We start from the raw sequence: 12,484 nt of genomic DNA, 5'->3' as shown, positions 1-12,484 counted from the left end.
TCTCTATTTATAGAGTGGTGTCTCTGGTCTTAAGAGACTGTAAGCATCTCTGCACCTCAGCACACTTCAGGGGCTGTTCACTGGACAGAAAACACAGCCCTCAGAATATGCTCAGGAGAATGTGCAACTGTCTTTCCATCAGTGGGAGCACCGGTGGAGAAAATCAAGAATAATAATCATAATAATAACAATATAATACAAGTGCTTCCATTTTGTTGTTCCTCTCTTTACAAAAAGCAATTCAAATAAAAGAAAGAAACATTTAAAAAAAAAGTGTAACAGGAACATAGTACCTGTAAATCAAAGATCCACATGTGCACATTTGGGCGATCTGTACAATGGTGCAGTTGTACAATTTAGAATTTTGATAAATAATTCTGATAAATATATTCTTCTTCACATTGTTTTGTCTTTTGTGAATCTGGCTCACAACATCATGATGTAACATGGCTGGACAGATGGACAGAGATGCCTGGACAATCAAATTTACACCACTTGAGATTATTGCCCTGTAGTCTGGTGTGTGTGTGTGCGTGTTTTCATACATACAGAAAAAAGCACTGATGTAGCTGTGCTGAAATAGAGGAGACTTGAGCAGGATGTGCGCATGCGTGCGTGTGTGTCTGTGTGTGTGAGAGACAGAAAGAGAGTGAGCGAGAGGAAGAGAGCAGATGTGGAGAGATCAGAGCCTAAATGACTTACCAACACATAAAGTGTGACATTAATGATACCAAATGCATGCTTCAAAACAGACAGACCTATTGGTCACCACCTGCCCCACCCAGCTCAGGTCGGTTTAGGGTGGTGACGATGATGATGAGCATTCAAGAAGACAAGAGTTCTGTACAGGTAAGGGTGTTCCCAGAAAGCCCTGCGCACTTACTGAAACAGAACTAGCAGGACAGATGCGTTCTCTCACTGTGGTTTTAATCCAATGGTTGGGTGCGTTTGTCGACATGGCAGTCTTTTGCATAACGTCTGCCCTTGCCTTAGTCTGGCGGTGGGACAAGTCAGCTGCAGGGGAGGTGGAGGGGCAGAGAAAGGGGAGGTAGCAGGAGTTTGCATTGCTTTGAGGTGTCACACTCTGAGGCAACATGAAGTCAGCGGTCCACCCACACCTAGTACAATATGGGATACAGGAGGGCGCTCTCACAGCTGCTCTGGAATGTGATGTTTGGAATGTATGTTCCATGGAATGTCAAGGTGGAGGTGATGTCACTGGTGTCATCACTATGGTGGATATCTGATTTTTTTTTTTCTCTTCTTTTGTTGTTTTCGTTGGGCTGTGTGCTCATGCAGTGTGTTATGGCCTTTTAGGTTGGCAGCTTAGACATAATGTCTGGCAAAGTGGCTGACTGGGTTTCTTGTAGTGAGTTAGATAAAGGCATGGGTTCAGCAGGAAGTTAGCTTAGTTTAGCTTAGCTTGACATAAAGACTAGAAACAGTTCAGTTCTTCTAGCAGCACGTATAAAGCTCACAGGTTAGATGTGGTTTAATACAGAAGTGTACTTAGCCTGACCCATAAATCACTCTGCACACAAACCTTCCTAAAACCATGACTTATCCTTCTATTTCTAACCATTTCTTTTAGGGATTCTCAAAGTTTAGATGATTGGTTTCCAGCTTAGCAAGCCTACATTTACTTCACTGTTTGTCTATCCAGATGTTTTTTTATATGGGTAATTGTGGTTAATTGTTTGTTTGTTTTTTAAACACTAGTGAGCTGTTCTATTTTTTTTACACTGAAATTGAGTTGAGTCATATCTCCTTCTGCACTGCATCACACCATGGTGTGATCCACAGATGTACAGTAATGTAGTTGCTGGCTATGTTTTTAAGGGCTATGACCTGGAAAGGACTTGGTTGATACTTTTGTTTGTTACCAGAGGCTTTGGCCTTATTTCCTGGATGTGTGTTGAAAAGTGAATGAAATGCAGCAAGTTTAAATTCCATGCCCTTTCATCTTTTATATGATGAGGCACCACAACAGCAAACCTTAAGAAAGCTCTGTTGTAAAAACTGTAATAGATCTAGATTAGTGTCACAAAGAAAACTTACTACCTGTTTCATGAGCCTGCTGTCCAGAGTCTGGCTGGGGATGTTTTAAGCCCTGAAATCTTTATTGCATCCAGTTTTAATTTTAAAATAATTTAATAAATGAGACTTGGACCTGCATAAACAGCATAAAGTGGAAATAATGTGTCAACAACTATGAGACCATTATTGGGACTGTGAGCTTTGTGGTGTAGCAGCAGCAGTTCCTCTTGTTTGCTGTCTAAAACATCCTCCTGCAGCACAGTCCACTGTCACCACAATGATGCTCTTTCTTGTAGCAGTTTGATGTCTCTTGACAGCCAAGAGAGAAGAGATTTTGACCTGCACGTGTCCTGTGTTTTTTAAAGGTTACAGAACCATCAATGTATAGGCTTAACCCCTGTATCAAACACTATCAGCCTTCACTCACTACTATTGTTATATCTGCATTTAGGATGGCATTTACAGATCCTTATCTGTGTGTCATATGTTTTCATAGATATTGTGACAATAATAATGCATTGGATTTATATAGCGCTTTTCAAGGCACCCAAAGCACTTTACAATGCCACTATTCATTCACACACTGGTGGATGTAGCTACGGTTGTAGCCACAGCTGCCCTGGGGCAGACTGACAGAAGTGAGGCTGCCATATTGCGCCATCAGCCCCTCTGGCCAACACCAGTAGGGTAAAGTGTCTTGCCCAAGGACACAACGACCAGGACAGAGAGCCCGGGGATCGAACTGGCAACCTTCCGGTAACAGATACACTTCCCAACCCCCTGAGCCACAGTCGCCCCAATATGAAAAGCTGTCAGACTTTAACTAAGATTTTGCTTGTTTCCCTGGCACAAAACAAAAGCAACAAAATTGCATAACTCAAAAATTTAAAAGGGAGACGTCACGTGGTAATTGGAGTGCTTTACAGGTGTTTCTGAATAAGTTAGGCTAGCTCTTTATGCTAAATGGAGCTAACTAGCTAAAACACATAGCCTTATATCTGTACAGAGTAATGAAGGGGAATGCGCAAGGACATAATAACATTTACAATATGCTCTTCTTGGTTGTACCTGATATCTAAAAGTGAACACTGACATTAGATGCGGGCATGTGGTTGAGACACTGAGCAGGTTAAAATGGCACAATCCTTTTGTCTGCGCAGAGGGCGCTGGTTACGTAACAGAGACGACCTGATCATGTGAGCAGGAGGGGCTTCCAACCGAGTGCACGTTAAGTCTTAAAGGGCCTTCGCCTGTGCATTGCGTGTTTGATGGCATTTAAAGGGTTAATGCTTCCCAAGCATTCAGCTTTTTTTTCAAAAAGAAAAAAGCTGACACACACGCACCGACAAACTCTTGGACGTAATGCGACAAAATGAGCAAAGGAGGAACAGCAAGAGAGAAGACGATGGGACACGGAACAGAAATGAAGGGACTGGAAGAGGATGTCAGCCATGGAGGTTGCCCAAGGTGACAGGTGCAGATATTCCCCATGAATACTGGGGATATGGCAGGAGGCTTGAAATGAAATTTACACAGTAATATATCCAAATTAACATGACATCTCATACACTGTTCATCTCAGAGCAATATTCCAGATAACAGGTCATGTGAACAAATGGGGCAGCATTCAAAGACAAAGTGAGGTGATGAATGAGTTCTGTGTTGTTGCTTCCCAAACATTTATATCTATGTACCTATAGACAGATACATAGATATAAGTGCCCTGATCTTTTAGACATTGTCACAGCCATTGTATTTAAATGAAGCGCAACCTTTTTTTGTTATGCTTTTGTTTGTTTTTTTCAGAAGAGACAAGACAATATACGTACACACAATGAACGAGAAAGAGGGATGAAAGAAAAATAACTCAAAGTTTCTGAGAAGAAATAAAATGATATATAAGAACGAAATAAATGAGCACCATTATGTTGGGAAATAAATGAATGGGAAATGGAAATGACTGTTAAAGCTTTAACAAAGCGTTTTACTTATACTACAAGCAAAGTAGTGACTTTGAAGCGGCTGCAGAATCTACCCAGATAAATGGTGGTAGATAAATGGTGGTGGAAAGTGGGTGACGACAACATTAATGATGAACACCAATAGAAATGGAGTGAGTCAGCCCCCATAGCCGCATGGCCTTGTTCTGCTGAAGCATTAGGGAATGTGTGGTTTTCTTCTGGACGTCTGCCCCCCCCCCCACTCAGACCCTGCCAAAGCAGACCTGCAGGTGTGTGTGACAAGAGCGTGCATGAAGTTGGTGTGCAGCTGGGCAGGGTGAGTGGGGTTCCACAAGAAGGGGGTGACAGACTGAGTTGGATGGTTTTGTGGGTAAAGGAGGGGAGGGACTGGGGCGAAGGTGGGAAGTCAGACTGAGAGGGCTGGGGTAAGGGCAAAGGGAGGGAAAGTGGCAACATGTTCTCAGGGAGTTGTAAGCAGAAGTCTCCGGCCATTGTCCACTCCCTCCTTGTCCTTTGCTCCCTCTTGTGAGCTTGTTGAAAGGGCGATTAGATGAAAATGTCATGTGTGTAGGTCCTCAGCCCTCTCTTTTTCTCACCCTAACTTCATCCCCCCTTTTTCCACCCCCCCTCCCAAACCCAAGTTCAGATCAGTTATAAGGAGGTCTCCACACAGTAGAGATGGGCCGGGTAGGGGGTTGAGGGTTTCACCGGCCTGTCCCTGCCATGATGATTATGGTGGAGGTGGTGGTGGTGATGACGGGGGCTTCGGTTGTAGGTGATGACTGCGTTGGTGCTGTTTCGGTTGCTGTAGGCGACCATTGAATCAATGCTGCTGCTGCTGCTGCTGCTGCTGTTGTTGTTGTTGTTTCGGTTGCATGGGGTCACCGGGAGGCTGTACTGGCGGTAGGGCCGGGTGGGATGGGTGCGAGGCGGGGGTTGGGGCTGGGTGGGAGGCGGGGGCGGCTTGCGGAGGGCCGGGTGCAGGTGCTGGTATCTGCTGAGTTCTGATTCGTCATCCACATCGGTGTCGTCGATCAGCGGGATGTTGTGGATGAGGTCATTGATGAGGAACTCTGGGTGGACCATGAAGTTGTGGATGGAGTTGCGGGATTCCGGTTTCTCCCGGCCCTCGTACAGTGAACTACGGAATGCTTTCACCACTCGCATCTGCCCAGAAGAAAAGAGATCAGGGAGAGACCACAAAAAAGACAGAGGAGAAAGTCAGAGAAAAAGAAGAGAAAAAGGAGACATGGGACCCCAAAGACAGACCCACTTGTGTCCTCCAGCAGACAAACAGAGTAAGAGACAAGCAGACACTCAGGGCCAGGTGGCTGCAGTTAAAATAAAGGCAATGTAACTTCTAATGGTCAGTTAAATTTTTGACCAAGAGCTGCTGTGGAAGCTGAAATTAATAGGACTCGCTCAGGACAAAGGACAAAGGCACATCAATCTTCCACTTTTTAAACAGAGTACAAGTAAAATAATATTTTGAAATGATAAAATATGCTTCATTTTTTTTTTACTAAGATTTAAGGTGTTTTGACACTGCAAGTGACTAGTGCTCTTCAGAATGATATCAATCATTCTAATCGACACATCAATATTATTTTCAAGGATAAGAAACCCTTACTTGTATGGTAAGTTCATTCTCTTAACTTTGGATATGGTTAGGCTAGCGCTATATCTCTTGCTTTTTTTTGTTTTTTTGTTACTTAAGTTAAGCTAAACATAAACATCAAACTCTTAGTATGAAGAAAGATTTTGAAAAAGATTTTTAAAATGCTCAAATACACAAATCTGAACTGATACCCTTCTTGTGTCAGTCTGCTAAATATAAATGTACAGCTAGCACACTGTTAGCTAGGTCTTGATTCTGATCTTCTGCTCTTGATTTATCCTGTTTAAAATCCCCATCGGAGCAGTAGCTTTAAAAAAAAAAAGAATTTATTTATTTTACATGAATTACATTTAGAATTTAAGTAAAAACACAATAAAAGCATTTAATAAATGATGAATAAGTGATATTATATATTAGGCTTTAAGGTGCTAAATAGTATGTGTCATCTGAACAACTTGACAAATTAGTTCAAATCCCTACTTAGCTGTTTTCGCTCTGCCCCACAGATGCCTTTTTGAATCATGCATCTTTAATTGCCCAGAGTGATCAAACCCAACTTCTTCATGCCCTAAGCCCCTTGATGTCATAGATTTTAACACTGTATTCTTAAAAGCAGCATAAATACTGTAAGACCTATGTTTTTAATATTTATATTATGGCATGGATTCAGGTAAGAAGCAAGTTAAGAAAATGCTATAAAGATGACGTGAGAGCACAAATTGATATAATCATTTGACTGGTATGGAAGAAGGTTGACAAATAGCCATGGAAAGGAAAACATGGATTAAATAAATATATTTATAACTTTGTTTAGATAGATGTTGTTTTAGGTAGTTTATTTCTACATCTGGATCTGCATGATGTCATTGAAAGTGGACATCCCTAACATAGACAAAAACAGCCCTGGCTATGAGCACAGAAGTCTCTTCTAGCTGTTGCTTAGACCTGTTGTTTATGAAGGGAGGCCAATCAAAAGAAAGTTGGCTTAAAGTGAGGGTAGTGTTAAAGGACGAGTTTCTTTCAGACAGGACCTCTATGACCTGAGAGGTTGTTATAAGACAGCAGAATAGGTCATCTTGAAAATAAATTGGTGCATTTCATTTAATTGAGATATATCACCATATCATGTAATAACCACCTAAGTCCTTTGTGTTGCCTGCATGTATGATCCATTCTGGATAGAAACACATTTTTCAGAAGCTACACCACATTGTTAAATAAGCAGAATAGATCTTGTTTAAAGTTTTTAACTATATCACCATCCAAACCATGGCACTGCACTAATTTAATAGCAATCTGTCTGACAATTGAAGATTAATTATACTGGGGTAACATCATATCTGGATTAATTTAGCGTCAGCTAGACATCCACCTGATCCTGTGTGTCTCCAACACACAAAAGTGAAAAATAAATAGTTTTAAAATGAGTTGGCTGATGACATGTTTCTGTCAGTTCTCACACATCGGTCACACCTTACAAGACAAAAACATTCAGTAGCCACCATCACAAAAAACACTAAAGCTGCAGAAACTTTACATCACACACACTTGGCATATGTGTCTATATGGCTGTTTGTGTGTGTGCAATCTGTTGGGCTGGTGATACATTATGCATGGGAAAAACACTCATACCTCAGCACACAGGATCACAGGCATGCACACACAGATGAAGGTGTTTGTTAGGCACAAATGGAGAAAGAAGCAGGAATGGTGAGTGTGTTAATTCAATATACAATAAAAGAAGAATTTTGCAAGAACCTATAGCAGTGACCAAACACACATACACACATAAATAATACATGCATGCAGCAGAGTGGACCAGAGTTATCTCCACATCGTGCAGTTTGGAGTCTGAATTCCGCATGCATCGGGCAGCTGTCAGTCATGGGAGCTGTTTGTTAAAGAGAGCTGCTTTATAAACACAGCCAAACTGTGAGTCATTCAGTCAGCACCCCGACACGTGTGCTCATGCACATGTGCAAAGTGTTCTGTGTGCCATGCAGCAGTGACAGACAGGAGAGCAGAGTGACAAGAATGATGACGATGAAGTTGCTGCGGGATGTAAAATAACAAATCTTGCAAAACAGAAAAGTGACATCATGAAGAATCAGCAGGTTAGAACACTATGTGATTAGCTAGATTACTAGTAAGAAAAGAGTGAAGCTTGGGTGTCAGCCCTGCCACAGAGAGAGACAGTCAGGTCATGCTTAATCAGATCTTTGTCACTTACACTCTCTTTCTGTCTCTCCCTCTCTCTCACAGACATGCTCGCACACAAACACACGCACAAGTGAGTTTTACGAGTGCACTTCAAGGTGGTGTATGCGTGCATAAACACATTCCTTTGCCATAGCAGTTGGTCCATGCACCCATCTCCAACGCCCAAACAGAGGAAAAGAAGCAGCATGAGCTCAAAAGAAAGAGAGACAGTTTAATGCAAATATACTGACAGGCAGAGGCAGACAGAGCCTTATACAGAGACAGTTTGGCCGAATGAGATCGGCAAAGAAAAAGCTTCATGTTCACTGCAACACCTACTGGAGTCCCAACTGTGATTATGAGAGGCGGATGGTCAAGCAGCTGAATGGAGTTCAATGCTGCAGTTGGCCAAACTAGGAGAAGTCTCTATATATGACTCTGGCTCATATGATAGACTGAGAGACATACAGATGTACAGACAGACGGTCAAGCGGTAGGTTCAGTGCTTATCTGTTTTTCCAAAGAGCATGTCAGACAGTAGAAAAACACCTCATGCAGCCTGAGAAGGTTTCAGAATGTTACTTTCTCACTTCGTCAGTGCTCGGTTTGTTTTCATTTTGTCTCCATGGTAAGAGTAAACTTTCGAGTATATGACGCCCACCAGTGTGACCAGAGAGGCCCGGAGGTCAGGGCACTGCTGTGTTACTTATTCCTCTCAACCATTTCTTTTCTGTCTCTCCCTCTCTCCCTGTTGGCTCTTTCAGCAGTGCTTGATGGAAAAACAATGATGGTTAAAGTACGAGGAGAAAAAAGGGCGCTGGAAGATAGAGAGGCAAAAGAACTGCTGATGAGAAGAGACTGCAACATAAATACTGGGAGAAGCTGTGAGGTAGATGACTGGTTAATGGTTCTTAATTCCCGAATTGAGGCCCAACTGAAGAGGCATTCACCCCTGGTATAATGAGCTGTAATCCATAGTGACACCTTGTGGCATTAAGAGCATCTTTTCTTCATATGTCATATGCTCACATCCCATTTAAGGGTGGAGGCTGATGTATTTTTTTAATTTTTAATTTAAAAATTCTTTACTAAAGAACTGAATGGATTAGAGTAAAATAGCTTATTGCCCTTTGTTTTTTCCCGACAAAAGTAAACTTAAAGGTTAATCTCTTTAATGGGACTTGCTCATGGAATTAACTAACTCAGCTTGAAATGAAATGAAACTGGATCCATAGATCACTTCTAAAGATCCAGAGGAATCTCTAAGATCCAACACAGCTCAGGTGAATGACGGCAATAAACAAAGACTTTTATCATTTTTATATCTCCACTTATTATTTGTGATATTTCCTTCGGATTTGCCTTTGCTGTCTTCTCATAGAATTGGTCAGGGAGTCAGTGGTGTCAATGTCAGGGTGTAGGCACACCATAATTCAACAGGGCACAAGTCTGGTTGCTTTAGAAAGAACTTTGGGTAGTGGATTAGAGTCTGTCCCTGAAACAAACTGTGGATAAGCAGCAATGCTGGGGGACAGGCCACTCTGTTTGGATAGCACATGGGCATCTGCAAGTAATGTGAATTTGGTGCTTTGGTCCAATCAGACAACCAACCCCTGGCAATGAAGAGGACATTTCCCTCATCTTAAGAGGTCATTAAAAAAAAAAAAAGGGTGATAATATAAAACAATTTCCTGAATTGTGACAGCTTCACTGCCAACTTAAACTTGTGGTCACTCATAGTATTACAATCCAAATCTCTTTCACACTGTTAACAAATTAATATAAATAATCATAGAGTAAAACTGTTTACAGGACAGCCACAACTACTACAAGGCCAATTTTACCTTAAATATTTTTTAAAACAATTTTCAGTCCATTTGCCCCAGAAAAGTATGACTATCCCAGCTGACACTGGACGAGTTGCAGGGTATAAACTGGACACTGCATCAGGTCATATGCGTACATGTTTGCACTGGCATAGAAGAGGAAAATACTGAAAAAAAAGTGGGGATTTTATTTCTAAAAAAATGTCACTATAAAAAGATTAATTTATACCCCTTGTAAGCTGTTATAAAATCCAGTTCTAGCTATGTGTTATGTGTGCAACTACGCTTGCTTACACACCGCTTGTGAAAAAATAAAAATGGTGCTCACAGATTTCCAATTTCCAATAAACATTCAAATTACTGTAACACAAAGTCAAAAGAGAGCCATGACTTTGATTTTCCTCCGGATTGTGGGTGTAAAAGCACACTTTACCCACTGTAAGCAGGTTAGAATGCGGACATTCACTGATAGCAGTAATGTCTACAACCAAAGAACATCTCAATACTCACAAATTTCTCACAAAAAATGGTTAAGCATTTTTATCACGATTTTGACCAAAGGGACTATAGATGGCATATTAGGGCCACAGTAAGAACAGAAACATTACTGTTAATTTTGAGAATAAAGTCAAAATCTTGAGATGAAACTCAAAAGACAAAAGCTAAAACACAATTTTGACTATGCAAGTTGTAGAGCGTATAGTAGCTGTGGCAGTGTTTGATTTGAAATGACAACTTAAATCTCAACATTCTGACTTCATTCTCAAAATATTATTTTAACTTTTATTTTAATAATATTTAATCTCAAAATCTCTTTCTGTAATCATTACAGAAAGCACTTAGAGTCCGTGGTAAATCTTTAACAGAAGAATCAGCATGCATTAGCTGAATGGTAGCATTTTATGGCAAAATCTTGGCCCACGTAAAGAAAGTGTTGTTTTGTTTCAGTTAATACAGAGGGAAAGATTCACCTTGACTGGCACATGCATAAAGAACCATGGCTGAATACTCTTCCAGGCACATTACAATATGTGTTAGCACCATACTTTCATTGTTGGTTCACCTGACCTCTCGTTTAAGAAAAACCCTTTCTGAAATATATATATATATATACATTTCTCTGGCTTAGGCTTGTGACACATTCGGATTCATATTTTCTGCATAAACCAAGCTGGAGTTGAGAACAATGGGAGATTTTATTTGACCACTGGATGCCTCCAGACAGCACAAAGTGATTCAGAGAACACAACCTGGGTCACATCAGACTCAAAGTTAATGCTTGGTCCTTCACATTCTCTCCCTGTTCCATTTGTTTGTCCAAATCCATTTTGTTTCCCATCAGGGGCTCAGCCACTACAGGATGGCTGCAAAATGTAAAAAGTATGTGTCACGCTGCTGTTGAGTAACAGATTTGGACATAACAAGCTATTCGAATTAAGGTAGAAGACTAGAAAAAGCAAGCAAATGAGCTAGCAGACCTAAAAACTTGCTTCATACTTGGACTGTACATCCCTCCTTCCACTCCTCTACAACCAACTTTACACCAAACCAATGTTCTACTTCCAGTGTTGATTTTTTTAACATGCTATATTATAAAGTGTTGAAGTGAAGGATATGTTTCCAAAGTACTTAAACAAAGGCCAGGTTCCTCCTACTGTCTGCACAGGGTGATTGTGACAATGAGGTGTCAACAGTGCTGCCTTGGGCCTCTCTCTGTATTTACACCTACATGTGATGAGAATGGTGGAGAGGAGGTCAGCATGAAATGGAGGAAGGGAAGGATGGACGGAAGGGAGCAAGAAAGGTAAAGAGAAGCAACTGAGAAGACGGTTGATGACAATCAAATGAAGAGACAGCACAAACACACACATGCATGCACGCAGTCACGCAGACAGGTATACGAGCACAGGTGCACACACTCACACGCCAACAGAGAATACACACAAGTCAAACTGCAGCTCTCGGATATGTCAGCAAAGAACACGTGTTCAAACAGGCTTTCACACAGACGTGCAGAACTGACATACAAAGAAATCAAGAGAAAAGATGGAAGGGTGATTGCTATTCTAGTAAGAAAATGGAGGATGACAAAAAGGGATGAGGTAAAGGACAACGTAAGGTCCAAGAAAACTGAGAAAAAAAAATTAAATGAAGAGAAACCTACTAAAGAAATCTTATCAGTATGCTACACAAGAGCCTGTATTTAGATCTGATAAAATCTAAATACCACTACAAAAGAACAACTCTACTTATGAAGAACAATTAGAAAACATTTCACATAATATTTCTGCAAACAGGGAACCTGTAATATCTCATAAATAAGGAAGAAAGACAAGAAAGAGAAAACTGCCATTGAGAGAGAGAGAGAGAGAGAAAGGGGTGAGGAAAAACAAAGTGGACAGAGAGAGAAATCAGGACTTTTTGGAGACGTCAGGGGGCCAAACTTGTGACGTTGGAGCTGGAAATACTGTTACAGAAATAACCAGTTGACAACAATTTCAGCACCGAACAAAAGTGAGAGAAGAGGAAGAAGGAAAGCTAGAAAGATAGAGGCAAAAGGAACCGTTTCTTTATAAAACTACATTCTTAAAAAGAGCAGTGTGTTATAGGGCTTTTATACTCGAAGGTTTACAGTATTGCTGAAGCCACATGGAAGCCTTTTGTTAATGATAATGAATTCTATGGCAGTGAAAAATATTTGTAGCATTTTCCAAAGTATGTAGAGACTCAAGAATGTATTAGAGAAGTACTACATTGTGTTGTTGTTCAGAGAATAGAAAGACACCTTTACAATAGAGATTTTTACAACAGAGGCAAACCACAGTAACTACGCTTGACCTCAG

General features: G+C 40.9%; 1 protein-coding gene across 5 annotated transcripts in view; it reads right to left on the bottom strand.

Annotated features, from left to right (window-relative positions):
• Positions 1–6: 6 nt before the first annotated feature.
• atp2b3b (ATPase plasma membrane Ca2+ transporting 3b) overlaps positions 7–12,484 on the bottom strand; it is a 105,918-nt gene continuing 93,440 nt past the window's right edge. For 3 of the 5 annotated variants that reach the window (XM_004575900.4, XM_076878856.1, XM_004575901.4), the window contains one exon: positions 7–5,165. In XM_004575900.4, the coding sequence (XP_004575957.1) occupies positions 4,650–5,165 (516 nt within the window). In that variant the 3' untranslated portion in view covers positions 7–4,649. The remainder of the gene's footprint in view (positions 5,166–12,484) is intronic. The other 2 variants (XM_004575902.6, XM_004575903.5) reach the window with 1 other exon arrangement.

This window comes from Maylandia zebra, linkage group LG20 (genome assembly GCF_041146795.1).
Source record: "Maylandia zebra isolate NMK-2024a linkage group LG20, Mzebra_GT3a, whole genome shotgun sequence".
NCBI classification, from domain to species: Eukaryota; Metazoa; Chordata; class Actinopteri; order Cichliformes; family Cichlidae; genus Maylandia; species Maylandia zebra.
This window is presented reverse-complemented; position numbering and strand designations above follow the sequence as displayed.